The 13,613-nt window shown below is 44.6% G+C and overlaps 1 protein-coding gene and 1 long non-coding RNA gene across 4 annotated transcripts in view; one reads left to right on the top strand and one right to left on the bottom strand.

Annotated features, from left to right (window-relative positions):
* Positions 1–13,613, top strand: part of LOC138741038 (uncharacterized) — a 54,997-nt gene continuing 41,384 nt past the window's right edge. Inside the window, exons 1-2 of one of the 2 annotated variants that reach the window (XR_011343279.1) lie at positions 1–436; positions 1,222–1,282. This is a non-coding gene — a long non-coding RNA (uncharacterized lncRNA). The remainder of the gene's footprint in view (positions 437–1,221; positions 1,283–13,613) is intronic. The other variant, XR_011343280.1, reaches the window with a different exon arrangement.
* The window catches only part of LOC138741037 (V-set and immunoglobulin domain-containing protein 2-like), a 72,653-nt gene continuing 69,473 nt past the window's right edge, over positions 10,434–13,613 (bottom strand). For both annotated transcript variants that reach the window (XM_069894513.1, XM_069894512.1), the window contains one exon: positions 10,434–10,935. In XM_069894513.1, coding sequence (XP_069750614.1) covers positions 10,821–10,935 — 115 coding nt within the window. In that variant the 3' untranslated portion in view covers positions 10,434–10,820. The remainder of the gene's footprint in view (positions 10,936–13,613) is intronic.

The raw sequence follows: 13,613 nt of genomic DNA, 5'->3' as shown, positions 1-13,613 counted from the left end.
AGTAGCACTGATTTCCATATGGTCAAACTTTGCATTTTATTCCCAGTAGTGCGTATGATGTTTCCTCCAATTTCCTAGCAAATCTTGACAGTAGACAATGGTAGTAAACTTCACTTGCCAACACCTCTGTTGAGGCCTATTAATCATTTCCTCAGCAGAACCAGGCTTTTGATATGAAGTGTGGTATAATAGCAGAGCCATTGCAAGGAAGGGGAAGTGACTAAATTTTCTGTTATATGAACTGTTGACTAACTGGTTGTGATCTGGAAAAAATTAGGCAAACCACTTGTCAAAAGGTGCACAAGTTATTATGTTTGCTGATTGCAGGTGAATTTCATAATCGGATGAGTCACAAATGAAGCTGAAAACTTTGAAATCACTCGTTCAATGATCTACCTCTCACCATATGACAAAATGAAGATCATTCATATGGCAGGTGAGTCAAGAGCAAGATTTTTAATCCCTTCATTCACAGGAGATGGGTGTGTTGATAGCAAGATGACCCTTTAACCCCTTTTCCCAGAGTTTTAATTATGAAGATCTCAAAAAAGGTTTCCAGTGTTGCAGCATAGATGCATCAAAATCAAAAATCTTCGCAATTCTGACTGCAATATATTATCCTTCTGAGTCAGCTATTTCTCTCTGAGGCATCATCACATTCAAATGCTGTCTTCCACACATCGCCTTTACATCCATGATTGAAACTACTCTTTAAAGTTCAGATTTATTGTCAGAGTACATACATGACATCATATACAACCAAGATTCTTTTTCTTGCAGGTGAGGCAGAATTACTACTTGCGGTAGTTCAAAAATTGTACTCAAGAAGACACTATACATGTAGACAAATAAAGAAATATAAACAAACTGATCGTGCAATACAGAGAGAAAAAATTAAAGTGTAAAAGTAAGATTCCTTAAGTGAGGCCCTGACTGAGTTTGTTGTTGAGAACTTGATGGAGGGATAGCAGCTGTTCCTGAACCTGGTGGTGCGAGTCTTGTGGCACCTCTACATCTTTCCTGACGGTGGCAGCGAGAACAGAGTGTGCACTGGGTGGTGTGGTTACCTCCATCCTTTTACTATTGAACCACGCTCATGGAATTAACTGCAATGGCTATCTTGTCCCCGAGAAGTCCCAAACATTACTCCTGACCACATACTTTCCTTTCACAGTGACCTTTTCTGCAACTTAAATTTAATGTGTTTTCTCTCTTTTGCAGGTGTGAGAAAGGATATTTGACCTGAAATATTTTCTTTTTCCACAAAATGTCACCTGGCCTAGTAGGTGTTTTCCACATTTTCTAGTTTTCTTTTAGATCTCCAGCATCTGAAGCTTTTTTTAAAAAAAATGTGTTCTCTGATTAAGTCAATAGTTATTTCTATTTCTTTGGTCCAGTGCAATGACGTTATTTTACCTAATTCTCCTTGAAACAGTGATGGCACAGCTTCTTGTACCCCCACAATCTATTTGATGAATGGTTTCCAAACCAGTGGTGGTTAGGGTTTTCATGATTCTGACCAAGGAGCAGAAAAGAAATGAAAATTTGGTGAAGGATGGTGATCTTCCACTAAATTTTTTTTAAATTATACAGTAACAGGCCCTGTCAGCCCACAAACCCATTCTGCCCAAGTACACCCAATTAACCTACGCCCCTGGTATGTTTTAAATGGTAGGACGAAACCAGGGCACCCGAAGGAAACCCACGCAGATATGGGGAGAATGTACAAACTCCTTACAGATAGTGCGGGATTTGAACCACAGCCGCAGGCATTGTAACAGTGTTGCTAATGCGCCACACCATATTCTGGCTCCAAACAGTGGGATTGTCACTTCTGGGTCACGGAGACTTTAAATACAGAACAGCGGAAGACACCCCTCAAGATCTGACTCTAGCTTAGTGGATTTCAAATAAAAGCAAAAGCTTCTCTATGTCACTAATTAGTATTTTTAGGCTTACTTTAAGAATGGAGTTCAACTGGGCAGCGTAGATTTCCTCAGCTTTCCTTGCACTTGGACCGGGAAAGCTTTTGTTGAGTCCAATCTTTGGTTAACATTGTGTAAATCCTGTGGTCACATTGCTTTCCTGAAAAAGTGGCTATGGAAAGATCAGAAATTAATTTTCTTTCTACTTGTGTTAATTTAAGTGCATACAATGTTTTTTTTTACATGTTCAAATGTGATGCAGTGGTACTGCAGTTAATGCAGTCATTCTCAACCTTTTCCTTTCCATTCACATCCCACTTGAAGTATTCCCTAAGCCATCAGTGCTCTGTGATTAGTAAGGGATTACTTAAGGTGGTTGACTTCCAGGCCAAACATTTTGGTAGTTTCCGCAAAACAGGACGTCATGCGCTGGAGAGCTGGCTCTGAATGGGCAACTAAAGCGGCATCGTCTGCAAAGAGTAGTTCACGGACAAGTTGCTCTTGTGTCTAGGTGTGAGCTTGCAGGCGCCTCAGATTGAAGAGACTGCCATCCGTGCGGTACCGGATGTAAACAGCGTCTTCATTGTTGAGGTCTTTCATGGCTTGTTTCAGCATCATGCTGAAGAAGATAGTGAAGAGGGTTGGTGCGAGGACGCTGCCTTGCTTCACGCCGTTGTCAATGGAGAAGGGTTTGGAGAGCTCATTTCTGTATGTGACCCGACCTTGTTGGTTTTCGAGCAGTTGGATAACCATGTTGAGGAACTTGGGGGGCCATCCGAGGCGCTCTAGTATTTGCCAAAGCCCTTTCCTGCTCACGGTGTCAAAGGCTTTGGTGAGGTCAACAAAGGTGATGTAGAGTCATTTGTTTTGTTCTCTGCACTTTTCTTGGAGCTGTCTGAGGGCAAAGACCATGTCAGTAGTTCCTCTGTTTGCGCGAAAGCCCCACTGTGATTCTGGGAGGACATTTTCGGCGATACTAGGTATTAGTCTATTAAGGAGAATCCTAGCGAAGATTTTGCCTGCAATGGAGAGCAGCGTGATTCCCCTGTAGTTTGAGCAGACTGATTTCTCGCCTTTGTTTTTGTACAGGGTGATGATGATGTCATCACGAAGGTCCTGAGGCAGCTTTCCTTGGTCCCAGCAGAGCATGAAAAACTCATGCAGTTTGGTATGCAGAGCTTTGCCGCCAGCCTTCCAGACCTCTGGGGGGCCTGGAAGTCAGCCTGAAGAAAACTGAGGTCCTCCATCAGCCAGCTCCCCACCATGACTACCAGCCCCCCCACATCTCCATCGGGCACACAGAACTCAAAACGGTCAACCAGTTTACCTACCTCGGCTGCACCATTTCATCAGATGCAAGGATCGACAACGAGATAGACAACCGACTCGCCAAGGCAAATAGCGCCTTTGGAAGACTATGCAAAAGAATCTGGAAAAACAACCACCTGAAGAAACACACAAAGATCAGCGTGTACAGAGCCGTTGTCATACCCAAGCTCCTGTTCGGCTCTGAATCATGGGTCCTCTACCGGCATCACCTACGGCTCCTAGAACGCTTCCATCAGCGCTGTCTCCGCTCCATTCTCAACATTCATTGGAATGACTTCATCAGCAACATCAAAGTATTTGAGCTGGCAGAGTCCGCATGCTGCTGAAGACCCAACTGCGCTTGGTGGGTCACATCTCCAGATTGGAGGACCATTTCCTTCCCAAGATCATGTTATATGGCGAGCTCTCCACTGGCCACTGAGACAGAGGTGCACCAAAGAAGAGGTACAAGGACTGCTTAAAGAATTCTCTTGGTGCCTGCCACATTGACCACCGCCAGTGGGCTGATATCACTTCCAACCGTGCATCTTGATGCCTCACAGTTCGGCGGGCAGCAACCTCCTTTGAAGAAGACTGCAGAGCCCACCTCACTGACAAAAGACAAAGGAGGAAAAACCCAACACCCAACCCCAACCAACCAATTTTCCCTTGCAACTGCTGCTACCGTGCCTGCCTGTCCCGCATCGGACTTCTCAGTCACCAATGAGCCTGCAGCAGACATGGACATACCCCTCCATAAATCTTCATCCGCGAAGCCAAGCCAAAGAAAGACTTAAGGTGGTATGTGAGTGGAAAGGGAAGGTTGAGAATCATTGCTCTAGACCCAATTGTTACTGAAATATTTTGCTTGAGAAAAATTGTCATTGGCCCATTTCCTTTGGAGTTATGAAACCGTGCACATAATGAGTCAATTAGGTATGATTAAAGCAGCAATTTTCAAACTTTTTCTTACCACACACATACCACCTTAAGCAATGCTTTTCTAACCACAGAGCACCTATGGCATAGGGATTACTTAAAGTGAGTGGTATGCGAGTGGAAAGAAAAAGGTTGAGAACCACTGAGTTAATGTATCTGTCTCACATTGCAATTACCAGATTTTAATCCTAGCATCCGATTCTGTTGGCTTATTCTCCCCGTGACCATGCAAGTTCCTATCATCTGCTCTGGTTTAGCTTTACATCCCAAAAATGCTGGTTGGTGGGTGAATTGGCCACTGTAAATTCCTGCTAATTAGGTGAGTGGACAGAGTTTTGGTTTAGTAATGGGCAGCTGTGAGAGAATAAGTAACAGGTAAAATAAAAAGGAGAATGGTATTGACTTGAGATCTGCATAGATTAGATGGGCAGAACAACCTCCTATTTTGTAAGGGAATGACGCATGAAAAATAATTGGGAATCATGTTGTCAGTTATCATTTAGAATCTATATTTTGTGAATGTGGATGACAAAGAAGCTCACCAACATTTGATCTAAATGATGATTTTGACAGATGTTGGCATTAAGAACTTTTTTCTCTCTTAAGTACTCCACAGGTAGAGCTTGACAATTATAGATCCTTAATGACCTTGGAATACTCTAGACCTCTGTGGACAGCAGGGAACTGACCTTCCAGTAAAAGCATGTATCAAAGGATTCACTGCAAGGTAGTGCATCAGTGTCATGCAGCACAGAAACAGGCCCTTCAGCCCAACATGTCCCTGTCAACCAAGTTGCCAACTTGAGCTAGTCTTATTTGACTGTGTTTGGCCCATCACCCTCTAAACCTTACACGTGCCTTTTCAACATTGTCCTTGGACTAGCCAGATAGGAGAGCTTACCTGTCAGTAAGATGATGACCCCTGAGATATTTCAGACAAGATGATGCTTGAAAGTGGTGATATTCCCACCAAGTTTCTATCTGGATTACCAACCTGCACATTTTATGCCCTGAAAGAATATTTGGTGAAGTAATTATGACCCGCTGGTACTTTAGTCCTTGGATTCTAACCTGTAGGTATATCCCAGCTTTACAATGGAGGAGGCACCAAAATGTTCTGAGGTAATTTAATTCTAAACCTCATTGTGGCAGACCAAGCAGCCACACAGCTGGACAAACAAAATCACTGCACCAAATGGCCGGCATAGAATGGTGCAGGCTCCCCTTCATTGCCAAGGAGAAGCCCACGTTTGCAGACCCGCATGAGTTGATGGAGCGTGTTTCTTCCCTGCTGGCATGTTGCCAGAGAGACAATGACTCTGCAGCGTGTTAACTTCACTCAACTTTATAAAGCACACTGACATAACTCCCCTTTATGAGCCGCGCTGACATCACTCCCCTTTATGAAGCGCGCTGACATTACTCCCCTTTATGAGCCGCGCTGACATCACTCCCCTTTATGAGCCGCACTGACATCACTCCCCTTTATGTGGTGCGTGATGTTTAAAATAAAAAAACAGATGGTAGTTGACTCTTCTCTTATAAGCTGTGTTTCTTGAGCTCTGCAGTTAGTCCCACTAAACTGCTGGCCCTGATGTGTGCTCAACATTTTTGGCCCAACAGTGAAACACAGAGAGAAAGCCAGCAGAATGGATGCCACTATTGCACCTCATGAGGTGGCTGTGAAACTGCCCACCTTCTGGCCTCACAGACCACGTCCATGGTTCCATCAGGATGAAGCTCAGTTCTACATTAGGAACAGAACATATGAAGCCACCAAATTCTGGTGTGGAGTCACCTTATTAGATGAAGATTCTGCTGCCAAGGTAGATGATTTTATCACCAACCCACCCGAGGAGGATCAATACAGTGCTTTTAAAGCACACCTCCTCGCAACTTTCGGCAGGTCTGACCTGGAAAGAGGCACACCTTGATGACTTAGGGAACAGAAGGCCGTCAGAACTGATGAATGAAATGCTTACATTAGCAGATGGCCATTTCCACTGCTTAATGTTTAGGGCAGCCTTCTTGGAACGGATCCTTCGTGACATCTCCCTGCTGTTCTCTTCTGCTAACTTCTCCAAACCAAGGGAAGTGGCGAGGAAGGCAGACAGACTTCACAGGGGACCGCAGCCACCTGTGGCAAAGTTTCAATAGGTCACCTTGGACAGTCAAGTCAATGCAGCCGCCATTTCTACGACAAGCTACCGAGGAAGAAAAAGCCATTGGAGAACAGTGAGTGATGTTTCTACCGCAGAAAGTGGGGAAGGAATGCACGCCGCTGTGTGCCACCATGCAGTTACATGGTTGACTCCCAGGGAAACAATAATCCCAACTGTGGTTGGTGACCAGACTGACCTATTATATACCTCTGATAAGTGCATAGGATGCAAACTGCTAGTCAACACCGTAACTCAGGACAGTATCTTCCTGTCATCCTCTTACAAGCAGGAATCTCGAGTGCCTCAAGCCGACTTGCATGCCACCAATGGCACTATGATTAGCAGTTATGATACCAAGTCAATAGAACTGGTATTAGAGGACACACCTTACCGCTGGACTTTCACTCTAGTGGCTGTAGGACAGCCCATTTTTGGAGCAGACTTTCTGAGGGCACATGACTTGTGTGCATTTGGCAAACACACAATTGACTTTTTGGAACACAGGATTTTGAATGCAGGCGCAACCCCACTTCCAGACAAAGTATCAGTCATTCGGGCCTTCCCAAAGCCCACTATAGTTAAAGAGGTACAAGAATTCCTGGGAATGGTTAACTTTTATAACAAGTTCATCCCAGCAGCTGCCAGGATCATGAAGCCCTTGTTCAACATCCTCAACGGCAAACCTAAAAAACTGCTCTGGACTACAAAGGCCACAGAAACATTTGGCAAAGCAAAAGCTGATGCCTTGTCCAGGACAGAGGTCAATGTCATTACAGGAGGGCTGCATCTCTGGGCTCTTCCAATAGCCCAACAAGAGGAGCTTTCTGTGCAGCTATTATGGACCTGCTCTTAGCCGACGTTCCATTGGGCCCCGACCAGGTGAACATATTTTGTGATATTTCAACTGGCCACCCATGATCAATCATCCCACTGTCTTGGCAGACACTCCTGTCCCATCAATCTGTCCACACAACCATTAAGCTTATGTCCTCAAAATATGTCTGGCATTGTGTAAGGAAGCAGGTCACTCACTGGACCTGAACATGCCTCTCCTACCAGGCAGCTAAAGTTCAACGGCTCACTCAAACATTGCTTCAACAATTTCCACCTACGACTCAAAGGTTTCAGCAAGTACACATAGACATTGTGGGCCCACTGCTCATGTCCAGAGGTCAACAGTATATGCAAACAATGGTTGACCATTTTACCCACTGGCCAGAAGTTACACCACTGATGGACATCATGGCTGAAACGTGTGCTCAGACTTTTCTCTCAACCTGGGCTGCTTGATTTGGAGTTGCAGTCCATCAAACCTCTGACAGGGGGATCTCAGTTTACTTCAACCTTGTGGACAAACCTGGCGAGACTTGCAGTATGCAATTACACCATACTACAGTGTACCACCTGCAGGCTAATGGGCTTATGGAACGTTTCCACAGCATCTGCAACAAGCCTTGCTGGCAAGACTTAACGGGCCTCAGTGGGCAGATGAGTTACCCTGGGTGCTATTGGGTATTAGAATGGCACCTAAGGATGAACTGGAGACCTTCTCAGCAGAATTAGTTTACAGCACTCCACTCCTAGTACCGGCAGACATCACTCCTTCTCCAGCCAAAGATAGATCCTCGGTTACAGGGGAATTACAAGAACTAAGAAACAAGATGGGTTCCCTGGCTTCAGTTCCAGCAACTCATCATGGATCACTGCCTACACACATTCCTATCACTCTCAATTCTACTTCTTATGTCTTTGTTCAACATCCATTCCACGCTACACTCCTGCAGCAACCTTATGAGGGGCCTTATAAAGTACAGCAGCACAATGGATCCATAGTGCTATTGGACATTGGTATCAACCAGAATGTTTTACATGAGACAGACTGAAGCTTGCACACATGGACATTGCTGAACCTGAGCATGTCCCACCTCCCAAGTGCCGGGGATGCCCTCCTAAAATACCCAAAGTTGTGACATTGCAGCTGTGCAACGATTCGGCGGGTGGCAGACTGAGTGGCCGCACAGCTGCACAGGCAGAATCACCGCACTGAGTGGCTGGCACAGAATGGCGCCAGCTCCCCTTCTTTGCCCAGGAGAAGCCCGCATTTTCAGACCCACATGGGTTGATGGAGGTTGTTGCTTCCCTGCTGGCAATGTTGCCAGAGAGACAATGACTGCAGCATGCTAACCTTACTCCTCTTTATGAAGCACGTTGACATCGCTCCCCTTTATGAGACGTGCTGACATCGCTCCCCTTTATGACGTGCAGTGACATCGCTCCCCTTTATGAGACAAGCTGACATCGCTCCCCTTTATGAGACGTGCTGACATCGCTCCCCTTTATGACGTGCAGTGACATCGCTCCCTTTATGAGACAAGCTGACATCGCTCCCCTTTATGAAGTGCACTAACATCACTCCCCTTTATGAGACGCACTGACATCACTTCCCTTTATGCGCCCGATTGTTTAAAATAAACAGTTGGTAGTTGACTCTTCTCTGGTAAGCTGTATTTCTTGAGCTCTGCAGATAGTCCCACTAAACTTATAAAAGGAATAGGCCTAATAACAACTGTCCAGAGGTGCTCAATCACAGATAATCCCCAAAACATAGAAAGGAACAGCCTTATGTGAAGATGGCTGAATGTTTTATCATGTAAAACATGTAACATCTATTCAAAAATGTTGGGAACCACAGGACTAATCTGTCCAACCAGCCTGGACATCCTCATTGTACCTCTATGTCAGAGCTCAAAGGAGTGCACAAATGCCACATAAAAACATGGTTTATTGAGATAGTACAAACACTTGGGCCTGGCATACAAAGTGCTGAAGTAACATTTGCTAACCCTAACATAATACAAGCCTCCTTCTTCAAGATGCTCCAGCTTGCATTGCAATGAAAAGCTGAGAGCAACCTGGGTGTCACGAAGAGAAATGAAGTCCTAAAGTTAACACATTTAAACATGTGCAAAGGACTCTTGGATAGAAGGAAGGAAATCAAAGAATGAGATCAATAGGTCATTTTTAGGTTTCATTCTTTCAGCAATATCAGGTATGTTGATCTAAAATAACAGAACTATCAACAGAATCAAAGCCAAAAGCAGCTTTATTCCATGAGCAAAAGAGCAATTGGATTCTTGACTTCCTGTCAGGGAGACCTCAAGCAGTCCAGATCAGTAACAGCACTTCCAAGACCATCACACTGAGCACAGCCCCCCAGGGCTGTTCACTCTGCTGATCTCAAACCACATCATCAATATCGCTGACAACATGACTGTGGTGGGCCTTATTAGTAAGAATGATGAGTCTGCGTACAGAGATGAGGTACAGTCGCTAACAGACTGCTGCAGTATCTGAAAATTAATAAAACAAAAGAGATGGTTGTTGACTCCAGGAGGGCCTGTGGGAACTACGCTCAGCCTATCATTGACGGCTTGACCGTTGAGGTTGTCAAAAGTATCAAGTTCCTAGGAGTGCTCTTGGCGGAGAATCTCACCTGATCCCTTAACACCAGCTCCAAGTAGCATCTCTACTTCCTGTGAAAGCTGAGGAAAATTCATCTCACTACATTCGACAGAGGATGTATTGAGAGCATCCTGTGCAACTGCATCACAATCTGGTTTGGACCGCAAGACTCTGCAGAGGATAGTAAAGTCAGTGGAAAAGATAATTGGGGGCTCTCTTCCTACCATGAATGACAGCTACAACATGATGCAGGCAAAAAGGCAATAAACATTGTGAAGATCTTCACACACCCATCATGTAAACATTTCTCCCTTCTGTTATCTGGTAGGCGGTACCGTTGCAAGTCATTACGTCCAGATTGGGCAATAGTTTTTTTTTCCCCAAACCATCAGGGTCCTGAATTCCCAGAACATATGTGGATAGTGTAATGTATATATTTTAATATTTCAATGTGTTTAATTTCTATTCTAACTTATATTTATGTAAATCTGCGCTGTGGTCCTGGAGAAACGCTATCTCGTCTTTACTGTGCGAGCCTGGTACGAATGATAAATAAAGGTGACTTGACTAGAGTCTGAAGAAATATTGTTGTGCAAAACAAATCTTTGTTTCTCAGTTTTGATACTTGGGTTTGAAATTCTTTTTCAATATTTTTATTGGTTTCATCAAATAAATGTAACATAGGTACATGACAATAAAATAAAGTATTAACAAATCTTATATAACGATAAAAATGGTACTGAAACCTACATAAATTAAAAAAGGAAACAAAAAAAAGACTATACTAATTTTCTAAATATCAATCCCCTCCCGTCAGAGGCTAACACACAAACACTCCACGACTAATAATAAAAAGGAAGGTAAACATTGGAACCAAAGAACAGAAACTGGTTAATCTTACAAATTTTGAGGGTTATTAAGAAAAGAACACCATAAAGAAACAAAGATTCATTTCAGTAGTGGAACATCTTATTTTTTTCCCCAAAGTCAGAAATTGTTTGAACTTGCAATAGTTTGAAATTGATCACACAATAATATTAAACTTTGAGTTCATGCTATTTGACCTGGTTTCTTGGTTGTGTGCAGACGATCCCAGTAAGTTGGAAAATGATTCTTTACCTGGAGCCACCGTGTCCTCTCTAAAAACAACACAAGTCAACCACTGAAAGAAGAATCAAGAGCATAATCTTAAGTGCAATTGTTTCAAGTGGTACAGATTTGCAACTTCCCATGTTCACTCCAGAGCTCTAATGCTGGCTGTTTGCATGTTTCCCCATGTGTTAGAGCTTGATCCCAAAGATATGCTGAATGCTAGTTAACAGGTTTCTGTGAATTACTGCCATCTTAAGGAAATGGATAAAGAATCCAAGTGGAGCTGTCAGGCATGATAGACAGAAGAAGTTACAGGGAACTAAATTGGAATGAGATTAATGGGAATGCATATACTCAATAGGCCAAGTAGTTTCCTTCAATGTTATAAGAAAATATGAGAAAATAGTTTAATATATGTTCAGAGAAATACATTGTGTCTGTGGTTGGGAATCATGAAAAAGGTTATCAAAAGCAAAGATAAGTTATAATTCATCATTGAACATTATTCACAGACATATTGTCTCAAAATAATCAACAATCAGAACAAAAGTGAGACATTTTTTCACCCAAATAATTGTGAATGTTTCAAATTCTCTGCCTATGACAGGGGTGTCAAACTCAAATTCACAGAGGGCCAAAATTAAAAACTTGGACTAAGTCGAGGGCCGAACTAAATATTTATTGAAAATTTTCAACAACATCTGCATGTTTTCTCTTCTTTCAACATATGTAATGTTAAACTTTTTCTTATTAAAATAAATGTTTAATAATAGTTTTGGATAAACTCTTTCCAGAAGCATTAACAAATGAGAAATAAAATATTCAATAAATAATATTTCTCTATAGAGGATTTGTCAAATGTTGCTAGTGTGCTGTCGAATAGTAAAATCTGAGGGCTATTGAGAATGTGGGAGAATAACATGATTCCTGAAACAATCAAATGGGTGACTGATTGTGGGCATGAACTCTAGCAGGGTTATTTGCCATGCCCTTTTTCCATTGGTACAGATATCCTTTGATTTACACACTTTTCAAGTTTTATGCCTAATGAGCTTGTATCCAGGTGCTGGACCATTTTTAACCAGGAATATATTTATCACTGTGACATGAAACTATTGGAAGATCGTTTTATCCTGAGATTAAAGTTCATAATCCTTACTCAGGCCTGTGTGCGGGAGGGCGGGGTTTGCGGGCAATCGGGTTGGACAACGACAGTGCGGGGGCATCGGCTCTCGCTGCAGGGTGGCATCTCGGCGGATCAGCGGCCCCATCACCGTGAGTCGCGGGTCGGCCTGCGGCAGGGAGGGGGAGTGGGCAACGGTCCTGGCGAGGTCAGGCCCCCCCGAGTTTCTGCCGGACCCCCCTTGACCTGCTGCGTTTCTCCCGGACCCCCTTGACCTGCTGAGTTTCTGCCGGACCCCCTTGACCTGCTGAGTTTCTCCCGGACCTCCCTTGACCAGCTGAGTTTCTCCTGGATCCCCCTTTGACCTGCTGAGTTTCTCCAAGACCCCTCCCCCTTGACCTGCTGAGTTTCTCTCGGAACCCCCTTTGACCTGCTGAGTTTCTCCCGGATCCCCCTTTTCTTTCCGTGCCGGTGTCCCAGGACCTTTCCAGGGCAGTCTCCGCGCTCAGGACCGCGCTGGGATCCTGGTCAGCGGTGGAGGAGCAGGTGAGCGCGGCTAATCCCGATCCAGCCCATGCCACTCCCGAGATTGGCGGGGGGTTCCACCCTACCTGCCCGACCAGCCTCGCTCTCCACGTGTACTCCGGGCACCCGCCGCTGGTCTGGTGGGAAGGCGCAGGGCGGCCGGCGGCCGGCACCCCCATCGCCCGGTGGGGAGCCCCAATCTTCCCTCCGGCGTCTTGACTCCATCTGCAGCTCCAAGAAACGCTGTGCCACTGGGGTTCCGGGCGCTGGGAAGCGGCCTTGGCTTCCCCTGTCACCGGCCAGGCCGCGCTGCGGTGGGGGGGGTGGTTGGGGGGACACGACAGCGTGTTTATAAAACCACCCACCACTACTTTTCAAGGACCAGGATTTTTCTCTCTCTCTCTCACCCTGGGACACAGCGGTTACTGTGCATGCGCTATACTGGCGTGCTGCCAGCGGGCCACCTCTAATACATTTTTGATATGATCTTACGGGCCAAATATAATTATATCGTGGGCCAAATTTGGCCCGCGGGCCAGAGTTTGACATGTGTGGCCTATGGTGTATCTCCATGAAATTTTAAAAAAATATTTGGAGGTAGTTGATGTCAGTGGAAACAGATAACTTCTGAAGGGAATAAGTATGGATTAGAAACCATTAGCGTGAATTAGGTAATGGACAGCAGAGATTTAGATGGGCTGAATTTGCTGGTACGATTACACTTGAGTTCAACTGTTTGTATGTAAAATATTTGACAGAGAAGAGTTAGTATCTGAGTTGTGCTTCCATACAAACTGCTCCGGTAATTCGTGGCACCTTTGGTTCACAAAACAGGATTTTCCTAGTGTGATAGTACAGATCTATCACCAATGTACATAGTGTATATAGTTACTGTATCTAGACTGTGCTTACAGCGATTGGCTGAGAGCTAAGCCACACCTATTGTCTGGGCCTTAAAGGGTTGTGTCCCTAGCCAGGTCGGATCATTCCGGACTGGTCGGCCACCTGTGAAGAGCTCCAGTCTTTTGCTAATAAAAGCCTTGGTTTGGATCAACAAGTCTTTGGTTCTTTCGACGA

The sequence above is a fragment of the Narcine bancroftii genome, chromosome 8, assembly GCF_036971445.1.
Source record: "Narcine bancroftii isolate sNarBan1 chromosome 8, sNarBan1.hap1, whole genome shotgun sequence".
In the NCBI taxonomy this organism is placed as follows: Eukaryota; Metazoa; Chordata; class Chondrichthyes; order Torpediniformes; family Narcinidae; genus Narcine; species Narcine bancroftii.
Note: the sequence above shows the minus strand (reverse complement) of the source record. Positions and strands in the feature narration are given on the sequence as shown.